Here is a 12,500-nt window from a genome sequence, read left to right as displayed (position 1 = left end):
TTCTGAGAAAGCATTTGAAACACCAGAACTGTGCTCTTTGATGAGTGTGTGTGTGTGTGTCGAGGGAGGAAGGGAGGGGTGTTAGCCCTTCTGATGTCTTCTCAGTAATGGTAGGAAAATGAGAGCATTTTTCCTGGAAAATCCTTTAGAGCCTGCCCCCCAAACCCCTAACCAGCTCTCCATCACTGCTTCCTCTAGCCGGCGCCCCCTTGGACTGGCGAGCATCAGACCACAGAAGCAGACCAGCATTGACAAGGACAAACCACTTCCCTTATTTCCAGGCAGGCACGTCCTCTGCCCAGGAAGAAAAGGGCCCCAGAACCCCAATCCCTACCCTGCCCCGTTCAACATTCTTCTCTTCGTTACCTCCTACTCAATCGTCTTTCTCCCCAAACCACCTCTATCTTTTCATCATGTCATTACTGCAGCCGAGAAAGCACTTGCACTCCTTTTTTGGTGACCATATTGAAAATTATGCCTAAAAGCTGAAAGAAAGCAAGGCATTGAACACGGCTCCTTGAAATGGCCAGCTCGCGAGTCGCGGTGAACTAGTGTCAACTCATTATTCAGGTCACCAAGAGTATCTGCTGCCTGGCAACCACCCTGCTGTTAGAGTTTCATGCAGGCTCGCAAGAATGCACGAGAAACAACAAAGTATGCCGGGGCGGCCTGAAGTTCCTCAGCGGCACCTCTCCCCAAAGGCGTCCTCCGGTTTGCTCTGAATTCGGTTTGGCTCCACGGAGGGGGTCACCCTCTAATGAGGCTGCGGACCACTCGCGGGAGAAAGAAAGGCCACAAACCCATAGGAGTGAACTCCTCTTCCGAAGCACCTGACCAGACCACAAAGGCGGGAGCACGGATTTGGGTCAAGCAGAAAATGCACATGACAGCCTCCTTCCCTCCAGCACCACAGCCACGGTTCAGAGGTTGGCTCTCCTTCAGCCCGAACGCTGGCTTTCATGTTCCGCACACCACCCAGCACGCCCGGTGCCAGAGCTGGGGGGCGCTGAGACCTTAATGCTAGCCTTAAAAGGTTTCTTATGAGAAACAAAATTAGGGGCATGGTGGGGGAGAGGTCTAAGGCGCCCCTCCCAGAAGGTGACAGCACAATGTGTGGGCTCCCTAGTCAGAGATACAGACCCCTGGCTTCAGACTTTTGCTCCACTCTGAAGACACACTCCACTTTGGGTCTAAGACCCAGACAACATTTGGAGGGCATTATATTGGCCCTTAAGTATTTTCCTTAGAAAATTGTTTGGGGAAATGAGAAAATATATTCGGGAAGACTGTGCTTTTAATGTTAAAAGACTTAGAAAACCTTATTCCCCGTGAGCAATTTTTGGGTGACCTGTAGTTGTGGAGCAGCCTTTCTCAAAGGCAGGTGGCTAGCTGCTGTGGGGTCTACTCTGTGACAACCTTCAAGGGCCATATGCGAATGAGGCTGTGGTTTGTCAGTGAGAGAAAAAGGCATCAGATCAGTAGAGGCTAAATCCCCTTTGAAAGCACCTTCCCAGATAACAGCAGTGAGCCCACAAATGTCGGATGGATGGATGGATTTTGGACCAATATTCTGAGTCCTTGAAAAATGCTGATGACTTAATGGTACCTTACAGAACAGTTTTCCTCGGAAATTGCTCGAGATCCTGCCAGTTCATACTTTGCCTCCATGTGAGATTGCAAAATAGTGTCTGTGTTGAGCAGATGTTACCTGCACCAGGTGCCCAGGTTGGAGAGTGGCTCTAGTTCAGCCCCACTAAGCCACCTGGAATGGCTGGGTGTATGCTTTACAGTAAAGGAGACTGGGCTAGGTGCCCCAATATGAGAGAGGGGCCGACCTCACCCAGAGCAGGTGATGTGCTGATCTGAGTGGGCCCTTTGATTTCTTCACTTCTCTACTTACTCACATGCCTTTCTTTTTTTCAACTGGAAGTGCTTGTCAACCCCTGAACTATTTTTCACTAATTTCCATTCCCCTATTCTCCAGTTTTCTCATTGCGTGAGATAATGAGAAACAGATATTTAAATAGTCAATAACTCCAAGTGTATTTGCAAGGCTGAGCAGACTCCCATCTGTAAAAGTTCTGAGACCCCTGGAGAAAGGGGCAATGAGAAAACACAAAGAATTAAAATTTTCAGAAACACTAAATTCCAAGAAGCCATGCAAGGGAGGAAAACAAGGAAAAATATGATGCTGCGGGCCATGTTCCATCCATTCCTGTTGGGTGAAGAGGGCCACTGAATTAATAAGCAACCGGGAGATATGGCTAAAAACACAGCTACAGCGAGTGGACACTTTGCCCTGTGGGGTGGGGGTACTGGGGTTCATGTGAAGCATCTTCTTTATTCCTCTGGACCATGAGATGGGAGACAGTTAAACCTTGGGCAAGAAATGATCCTTCGCCTGGTTGCATATGGAGGAAAGTGAAGAGGAGGGTTGAGCAGCACACTGTGAAACCCAAGAGCTGGTCGGTGATCCTCTGGCACGTTCACTCCACTGTCAGTGACGCTCACTCCACTGTAAGTGGCGGGTGGGGCCTGGGCGTGTTGGACAAATCGAGGCCGGTGCCCTCATTAAACACTCTGCGCCGCTGCTTGTGCGCCAAGCGCAGAACCGAAGCCTTGGGAAGCAGTGTCCCCCGCCTGACGGCTGACTCGCTGGGCCAGACCCCTGTATTAACCAAGTGCTGGTGGAGCCTGAAGCAGCCCTCTCCCCTTTGGCCTCCTGCTTCTGCTTGTGGATGGTGTCGTCAGGTTCTCACCGAATCACTGAAGAATAAGAATCTCCTATCGTTAAGTTTCCAAATCACCCTCTGGACATCATCCCGGTTTCCAAAAGAAATGTTTTGAAAGATCCCAATGGCGAGTTGTGTCTCTCAGAAGAAAAGGGGGAAAAAAATGCTCATTGTAAATAAGTACTGCTTGAGGCCTGGCCCGTCTGCAGAGTCTTCTCTGTTACAGGTTGAAAATGAAGTGCTGGTGAAGAGACATTTCAGATAAAAGGTTTATTTAATTTGTGAGATTAAACGAACAACAAAAAAAAAAGGTTGGCTCCTCTCGAAAGTTTACAGAAGCTGAGAGAAGAATGTGGTCACGCCCACTGATTTGTCTGGAAAAGGAATGTAAAGTGCAAAATATCCCTGAGAAATGACTTTTGATTTGCCTTCCAACAATGGATGGGGGTCATCGGAGGGTTTCTGCGGGGCTGGCAGCAATGGTGCTAATTCCCCCCAAGTCTCTCGAGAAAACGTTTCAAGGTACAGATCTGTGGCTGCTGAAGTCTCAGACGTCTCTCATCTCTCTGGAGGCACTTATGTGATTTTCTTTTAACTAAAGTTTGCCCCTTCTGTTCTTGGAGAGAGCAAATGTCGGTGAAAAAAATTTTCTTAGAGAAACTGACGTTGGCAGCTGTGTCGATGAATGGTAAACTTGAGGGGATGTGCTGGCCTCGGTGACAGGGGAGGCAGCACACCCAAGCGAACCTCACAAAGAATGCCTCAGTGTCCCCTTAGGCAAGCAATGGCAGCCAAGCAGTTACCCAGTTCACACACATCTGATCTCCATGCTTCCCTGCTCAGCAACACCTAGCCTTAATCTGGCAGCTGGAGACATGAGGGGAGGGGGTGAGGAGGAGTCACACACCACAGCTGCCTATCTGCAGCCCTGGCAGGGCTTAGGAATACTTACTTCCCTGCCTTTCATGAGGGGATTACATGCAAGAACACCGTTTAACCCTCACCGAGCTCGGCTATGCCTCTGGGACACAGGCAGCCTTGGAAAGGGAATTTGGGGCCAACCAGGGGTCTTGTGCCCTGAGATGAGGGTGTTCCACTGGCAGCCAAAGCCTCTGGGAAGCAGCCAGTAGGAGTGAGGGCAGGGGTGGAAAAGGAGAAATGGGGTGAGAAATGGCAGAGATGGCACCAAGTAAACAGAGCTTAAAACCTGAGGCGTAGAGTCAAACCCTGCCAGCTCCGTACTACCCCCAAGATAGGTTTCTCTTAAGACTGCTCCCCTCGAGCCTGCCAGACAGCCTTTGGTGTTCACTTTCTCCTGGTTTTACCCAGATGAAAATCACGGTGGGCTGCAGAAAGTGGGACCCAAGAGATGAGTCTGAGACATAAAAGCCATGGTCATGATGGATAACAGGCGATATTGATGTTCCCTTTAGCAGCCATCAGCGACAGACACAGCGGCTCTGCGGCTTTCACTCCAGCCCCACCTTCCGCAGGTGCACCCAGGTCTGGGCTTTCCGAGCAGCTCCAACGGGGAGGGCACCAGCCCCGGTCTCTCTCTGCTCTGCTTTGTTCAAAGCCCACAGCCTCTGACAAGAACAAGAACTCTCGCTTCCACAGTGAGCTGCTAAAAATAGCTACCTGGTCAACAAGCATGGAACTGTGATTACGGGCTTTCTATATTTTTACTGGCTTCTTTACCATTCTTTTTTCTTTTATTGAAAAAAAAGAGTATTGGTTAAGAGGAAATAATCCATCACCTTAATTATACCACTTTTCGGTTCTTTTCTCCCTCTTCCCTTCACACAGTTTTTCATTTGTTAGAGCTCAAATGCTAGAAAAAGATGCATGACGGCACTATGTGTACAGGCACTGCTTAAAAAAAAAGAAAATGCACACCAGCTACATTGTTTGAAATGTGACTCATAACAACAATAAAAAAGTCTTCTTAAAAATCACATGACAACACGGCTTATTCATTCTCTCTTCTCATCCCCTCTCTATGCCTTCTCTTTTCCTCCCTGGCTTGTTTCTCTTCATTACTGATCACACCCTGATAGACAATCAAAATATACACACTAAGCCGGAAACACAGGGCGATTCCAATAAATAGAAAATGTTTCATGGCAAGCAGTAAGTAAGAAGCAGTAAATGAAAGACGCTTCAAAATACAAAAGATCAAGAATACCCACTAAGCCCAGGTCCAGAGGCCAATTTTACCGCCTTTCCTTAAAGATTTACCTCGTTTTTTCCCAAGGAATGGGTTGGCTTCTAGCTCATGGCTAATTTACAATGGAAAAGAAAAACAACCCCAATTCAAAAAGCCATACAAACCAAGCAAAGACGGGTTGTTAACGGTATTTCACCATTCACTTTTCACCTCTTGCCTGCCCAAACCTGATTTCTCTTTGTTTCTCTTTTTGCATGAGAAGATTGATTTAATCCCAAGGCACCTACAGCCCTACAGAGAGAGCAGCCACTGCCCTGGAAAGCAGGCAAACAGGATGCCAGTCACTAAGTTAGACAGAACAAATGGTCCTTTCCTTTCTCAGATGGAAGGTTTCGCTTGAGTCAACACAGTGTGGCATGCTCAGGTCACATGGGCCTCAGCCCAAAGCAGACTCCTTGGCCCTCCCTGGGTTCATATGGCTACCAACATGGAGTTCCATGGATAACCTGCCAGTGTAATTGAAATTGTCCATTCTCAATTCTGAACCCACTCTTGACCCTGTTCCTTGGTCAAGTCTCTGCTCCCCAAGACTTGGTTTCCTCCTTCCAAAGACGCTCATCACCTCCCAGGATAGCCACCAGCCAAGCCATGCCACTCGCGAACTGCCTTGGCTTCACCCGCAAACCAGGCCCTTGGGAGCGCACTGAAAATTCTTACCTTCAAGTCACTAAGCCCTGTGTTTATTTTGGCTAAACGAGCACTGCAGCTCAGATGATATTTTATTTATATATATTTTACAAGAGAACATGACTGGACTGTGAAGCCTTACGGTAAACACAGCCTCAAGGAGAGCACATGAGCCCCAGTTTGTTTGTTCTGTAATGGAAACAAAGCACTTAGCCACCATGCTTGTCAGTCATGGCCCAGACACGCGTGCCCACACAGAGTGGAGTCTGCGGCCTTGCCGTGTGTCTTTAACCAGCCTTTCCTGGGAGCGTGGAGTCTCAACAACCAATATGAGTCAGGTGAAATGACAGAGCAGGTGTCACTTCCCCAACATAAACATTACCTTGGGTCCTGAAGGTTAGAACTTGAATTCAACCGTAATCCAAGTCATTCAGTTTTGAGCTCAGCTTTCCTTCCAATACTTTAGGTCCACATTTACACCCATCTCACACCCAAAGCATACCAGCATGAACACTCTCAATACTTATAATGCGCAATGGGGCGTGGGGATAGGTTTAGGGAGGCGAGGTAGGGTGAGAAAGAAAGAAAAGGTAATCGATGTTGGTCTGTCATTCCCTATTCAGCCTCTCTTCCTCATCTATGGTCTTAGAGCTGTGGGTGCTGAGTGGCAAATTAGGCAAGATGATTTGGAATCAGAGAGCGTATCTAGGTGGCAAATCAGGAATTCATCTCTTTCTAGCCAGGAGCTGGACAGATGAATGAGTGACGATAACCAGTCTAGACTTCAGATATTAAAATGATTTCCCTTATCTCTGAAATGCTGTCAACCATGGGGCTAAGGCCAGCCAGTACTAACAGGGCACAGCCACCCTCACCACTGTTTGCATAAAATAAGCTACAAAAAATCTTGCTGGGTGAGGGTGAGTGCTTTCACACTCAGGACAACTGCATCAAGGGCGATAAAGTGGCTACAAAACACAGCATTAGAGCTCAGGCGCACCCCTTCACAGTGTCAACTAACCAGATTGCAAAGAGAACAAAATGTGAATCCAAAGTATTCTAACAACACAGATGTATCATCACCCAAGGTAGGACCATGTTATTCTCCCTGCATGAGGCGAGCATACCAAACTTTTCTCTTTGCTCTCTGTTCTCTGTTTACTTTATTGGGGAGAAAAATAACCTGTTCCTCAGACCTGTATTAAAAGTGCTCTAAAACCAGTCATCAGCTGTGTTTCCTATTCTGTTTATGCAACTCCAGCTCCTAAATCCTGCAACTTCTTAGGGTTATCATTCTTTCTGTCTGTCTTTCCCCTAATTTTCTTCCTCATCAAACTGCCTGCCACTGTACCTCACTGTGGGTTAATTGAGACGGCTGCCTTGGTACCCTGCAACTGGAAAGAAATACTCTTCAGGCTAAAATAAATCATTGCCACCTCATTTCACTTTTAATTTACTACTGATTTTTTTTTTCTTCTGTCTCCCCGCAGCCTCTCCTTTCTCACCACTCATGCATTTTCAGCCTCATTGCTCCCCGTTGGACAATGCAAGGCTGAAAGGTTTATCTGTAACCTATTTGTCTCTATTATAGGTTTCTAAACTTTAATTAAACAAGAGACAGTGAGGATCTCAATCCCTTTTTTCCCAGTCGCTACAGGTGTTGCGGGTGCCATCTAGTGGCGGGAATGTGTGATGTCCATTGATATTTGTCTATTTTCTCTTAGGAGCTATTTGTCTAGTTCAGGGGTTTATTCCCACCACCAAATTCACATCACATGGGGAGGGGGAGGAAAAGGCATGCAAAAATTAAGTATGTATATATTTTTTTTACCTTTAAAATTCTCACCTGCAAAAGCTGAGATGGGTTCTGGAAAAAAAAAAAGAAAAAGAAAAACTTTGAGTTAGGTAAGAGGCAAAAAGAAACGGGCAAACACTGGGTATGAGAAAGACAACGTCCATTAAGTTTTCTCTTTCTTGTAATGCCCCATGGAAAGTGTCCCACGCCCTCCACAGGCTCTAGACCGTGTCTAACACATCATCATTGTGGGGGGCGGGTGGGTGGAGAGAGATTCTCAAAGTTGCTTTGGAACAAAAAGTCCTTTATAGAGTAATGGGTCCCTGAAGCATTGTAATCACTCACTTACCACTGATTACTTTCTCAGAGCCTGGATTACTTTTAGATGCCCGGGGCCTGAGGGTTGCCTGGAGGGATGAGGGCGTCCCAGGTGCTGCTGACATCATCGGCACACGCACACTGGGGACAGAGTTATTCACTCTGCCAACTGAGAGCAGATCCCTTTCCTTCTTAGGATTCCCTCTTTTTTTTTTAAAAGAGGCATGTATTTTTATTTATTTATTTGTTTTTTGTTTATTTGTTTGTTTATACAAGCACTGGGTACAGTCAGAAGCACGGGAGGGTGAGAGAATTCACCAGAGCCAGAGCGGGGAGCAGAGCAGGCAGAAGGACCGAAGTACACTGCTGAGGGGAGCAGCGGGCGGCAGGAGAGGTCTGCGCACCATGTGGGACCCTCCTCTGGTGGCCGGGGAGCAGCCGGGGATCGATCTGGCGCCGCAGAGGCCGCGGGCAGCTTCGCAACCCAGCGCTCAACCGCTGTGCCACCGGGGAGGCCCAGGATTCCCTCTTGATCTGGGACTGTGGATGGCTCTCATGGGAGATGGTCAGGGTCCCCTGGGGTGGCCTGGGTCCAGTGTGGGCATCTCAGGTGAGCTGGCTGCTCACCTGCTCTGTCCAAGGTGAGATAGTTACAGTGCCCTTCCTGCACTGGACACCTAGCATGTAATATTTAATCTTACAGTCTCTCTGGGATCTTGGGTATTAGAAGTATTAGCTTTAAAACAAAATCTAAAACCTGACTTCATATGCCATAGTTTGTGCCCTGCAATTCATTCATGTAAAAGAATGACTTGGGTAATTGTGCTATCACTCTGATATAACGTATGTACTATTTTTGCTCACTAGTGAAAGGCTTCCATTAAATCCACCAAACCTCTCCAGCATGTAATTCTGACTGGCAGTTGCTCTCATTTTCTAGCATATTCTTTGCTAAAAGCTGGAGTCAGACGATGGGGTCTTAGCACCCTGAATCTCCATATACTTTCTGCATGTCTATTTCTGAATGGGAAAAGGCGTAGAAGACTTCACCTGATCTCACATCTCTGCCATTCTGGTTGCAGCCTAAGATACAAATATACACACACTTCCCTTCCCGCACAGGACAGGACCTCCCTGTGCCTGCCCTACCCCTGGGGGACAACTGTGGTTGGAAAGGGTGTGCTGCTTCCTCTTGTATATCCTAGTCCTGGTGTCTCCTTTGGAAGATCCCCAAAAAGACAGTCACGTACCCATACAGTTCTCCAGCGGGACATCAGTGCTTATTCGAATGTCATCAATGGCAATTTCTCCTGAACGTCCTTTTCCTATAACTCCCTCGAACACAATCTGGAAACCAGAAGAACAAGAGCCCTGGTTAACTGAGCTTCCCAGCCCACACAGTGCAAAGTTTTCCAATGTTCTGTTAATTGCAGCTTAAAACTCATGCGTGCCTGTGCATGTGTGTGCCTGTGTGTGTGTGGGTGGGGGGAGGGTGTGCGTGTAGGTGCGTGCCTGTTACTGCACCTGGTCCACATCTTTTGACCACATGGCTACAGCACTTGAGATCTTAATTTAAAGAATTAGTTCAAACCAAATGCATGTTTGAGGGAATAAAAAAAATATAACAAGGTGATGGATATTTTTGCCCAGTAACTAGAACGTATTGATTAAAGATGACAATCGGAGCATGTTTAGAGAAGGGCTGAAATTTCTCTAACCATTCTTGAGGTTCCTTTCCCATAAATCTTTCACATGACCAATCCAGATATTTGAAAACTCAGGAGACATAGGCAGGTGGGGGTCAGGTGAGAAATACAGAGTATAGGTTCAGACTGCCTTGGGGTAACACTGTCATGATTCCATTATTACAGCTAGGAGCGAAAAGATCTGTTCTTTCTCTGTAGTTCACAGGACACCTCTCTGTGCCAGGCACAAGGACAGTTACAAAACCTTTTAAGACAAGACCATCTTCCCCAAGAAGCTCATCATCTAGTGGGTAACACAAAAATGCAAGCAGATACTAAGAATCCAATGCATTAGGGTTCATAAGTGAGAACACAAGAGGGGGCGGAGGCCCTGAGGACAGGGGACAACCTGGGGAGTGACTGCAGACTGCGCACGGCAGCCCCTCCATGCTGCGGTCTTCAATCATTCCTCATTCTTGCCCTCCCCAGGTTCTCTCTGCAAACTAGCACATGTCCTCTGGCAAGCTGAGCGAGCAGTTGGCTGCCTCACTAGCCATCTGTTGCTACTTCTCGTCTGGGGAGGAGCAGGTTAATGCTTTGGCTGGTTCTCAGTCACCTCTTCCACAGTGTGTCTACTCCTACCCAAGTTTCAGCCACAGCTGTGCATACCCATCTGTGCCTCAGTATCTCACTGTGGTGCAGATAATAGAAGGCAACTCCTGGAGTGGCTGGGAGAGAAACCTCATCTCCGCAAGACTCAGGCTTGTTGGCTACTGAGAGCCCTTTCCTGGGCTCACACTCACTGGAACAGGTCTGGGAGGTAATTCCCCTTGTGGGTGGAGGGTTTTGTTTGTTTATTTCCTTGGCTTCGGGGTCCCTTTGTTAGCCTATCTGATAGCAATCTAAAGTAAAATGAAGAGAAGAAACATTTGTTGGAGACGATTTCAGCAATATAAAAGGTAATAGGAGGAACAAAGAACCAAGTCTGGGTGTAGAGATAGGCACATTCTGAATAACAAATAAGAGTGTCATTTAGTTGCCATGGCAACCTGAGAAACACAATGAAAACAGCAGCGCTTAACCACGTTTCCTAATGATGAATGGGCACGGCCCTTTGAAATGCTCAAATACAGATCACCACCACGGCTCCCTCCTTGGGGATCTCCGCACCCGGTTCCCCTCACCACTGCACCTGATACTCCATGTCGTAGCTGGGCAAGATGATCCGCCCATGCTTCCACTCGCTGCCCTGGTCCTCGCGGATCACCCATAGGAGCTTGCTCTCCTGGGGGGCTTCACGCACCACCTGCAGCGCCACCCCGCGGTCGCCAGTGGCCTGGTACTGGAATTCCATGCACACGGGGCTGCGGGGCAGGTGCACGGGTGGGCTGATGAGCCTGCCGTACTGGCCCTCCCTCCGGCCATCACTCTGCAGTCGCAAGAAATTCCGGTCATCTGAGGGAAACAAACCCAAAGGGTCCTGGTAAATGCGTGGTAAAGACACCAGTTTGCAGTTAAGGCTCCTCCAGGGGCCTCGGCTAGACCAGAGTTGGGGTGTCCTTGTTTGCCTGGCCCTGTCCCTTTCTTAGGGTTCCTTCAGAGCCTTGATTCCCATGCTGCATCCTCTTGAAGCCCTTTCTGAGATTTTAGGTCAAGTTGGTGCCCCCTGCCTACTTCCCCTGCAACATTCTCTGCGCCACTTTTATATCCGGCACACGGCACAACTGGCCGTATGTCTTCACTGGTTGTCTGTGCCTATCTGCTCCTAGATTTGAAAGGGCCAGACCATATCTTATTTACCATTGGCTTACCCAAAGGGCCGATGCAGACTAATGGACTGAACTATAAGGGAACAGTTTATCAGGGATGAGACGGCTGCTAGGCCGCAGGATGGTTCTGGCCAGGTGGTTTATGCTTCCAGCCTTTGTCATCTTGGCTGGACACTTTCCAAATGAAAGCTGCTGAAAACCTTCTGTCTCTTCCTGGTCACTAGATGATGCCTGGGCTCTAGTGTCTGCAATTCAGAGGCTCAGTATTAACTTCAAGCAGAACAGGGGGTGGTGACTGAGGAGGGGTGATTTGGGGGGGTCTGACACACCACGCTTTTCTTTGCCCAGACTAGGGAGTCCTGAACTTGGCCTTTTTCAAAGAGCCACACAAACACATCTCTAGTGGTAACAGGTGCTGTCATCATCATTGACCAAGGCTATGTGTTTAGCAGAGAACATAGACATGTCGGGAAATTTAGGAGAGTGGGCCTTTTGGCTGACTAGTTTTCAAATACATCAGATGTGGTGTGGAAGACTGAGTTCCCACTGCTGTTGGCAGACCCCATGCCTTGCACTTATTTGTGTGGGTATCAACAGCTGCAAATCTAACTCGTGCAGAACCATTTGGGCCACTTGTGTGAGAGCTAGGTGGCATTTAAGGAGAAAATCTCTGTCTCTTTTTGGCTCCAAAACATCTTATGCCCAACACTTCTGCAAGATGGCAGGGGCACTTTTACACCATGGATCCAGCACAGCAGACACCTCGGATCATGTTAATCTGAGACATTGTGCACAAATTTCTTACTCAACAGGGACGATCAAAAGGGCTTTTCAGGGAAGGACCGGGAAGAAGCCAGGGTCTGAGATCAATAGGGCTTTCTCTGACCACTGGTGAACTGTTGCCTGTCCTACTGACCTCAGCTTTCTAGTGAGACCAGGACCCGGGACAGTCCTCCAACCAGCAGCCCACAAATAGCTCCTTCCTTGCTGGCTCCTGTAAGCCCCTTCAAGTGGAGTCTCTGGGACTATTGCTTCAGAAACTACTTTCCCCTGAAGTCAAATTAGATTCGGATGCAGAGTTGGGATTCTAGTTTGCGTCTCTGTAACCATCCAGAGCCATGTCTGTTCAATGCCCCACAACATGAGACCTCTTTATGGCCAAAGTCAGCACAGACAACTAGGCAGCTGTCCAGAGGGGGCAATTTTCATGGTGTGGGTCTGCTGAGGGAGGAGACCCTGCTGCCACAACCAGACACTCAAAGAGCTTCTAAATCTGTGTTTCGCCTATCAGATCTTATTACTTCTGCTATTAATGAAAATAATTATGTCATATTTCCATAATGCTCT

General features: G+C 48.0%; 1 protein-coding gene across 4 annotated transcripts in view; it reads right to left on the bottom strand.

Moving 5' to 3' along the window:
* NRP2 (neuropilin 2) overlaps positions 1–12,500 on the bottom strand; it is a 117,029-nt gene that overhangs the window by 25,990 nt on the left and 78,539 nt on the right. For 2 of the 4 annotated variants that reach the window (XM_037523901.2, XM_054700018.1), the window contains exons 13-15: positions 10,577–10,839; positions 8,950–9,046; positions 7,418–7,453 (exon numbers count right to left, since the gene is read on the bottom strand). In XM_037523901.2, the coding sequence (XP_037379798.1) occupies positions 7,418–7,453; positions 8,950–9,046; positions 10,577–10,839 (396 nt within the window). The remainder of the gene's footprint in view (positions 1–7,417; positions 7,454–8,949; positions 9,047–10,576; positions 10,840–12,500) is intronic. The other 2 variants (XM_037523902.2, XM_037523900.2) reach the window with 1 other exon arrangement.

The sequence above is a fragment of the Talpa occidentalis genome, unplaced genomic scaffold (genome assembly GCF_014898055.3).
Source record: "Talpa occidentalis isolate TD23 unplaced genomic scaffold, MPIMG_talOcc4v2.1 talOcc4.3, whole genome shotgun sequence".
Taxonomy (NCBI): domain Eukaryota; kingdom Metazoa; phylum Chordata; class Mammalia; order Eulipotyphla; family Talpidae; genus Talpa; species Talpa occidentalis.
Note: the sequence above shows the minus strand (reverse complement) of the source record. Positions and strands in the feature narration are given on the sequence as shown.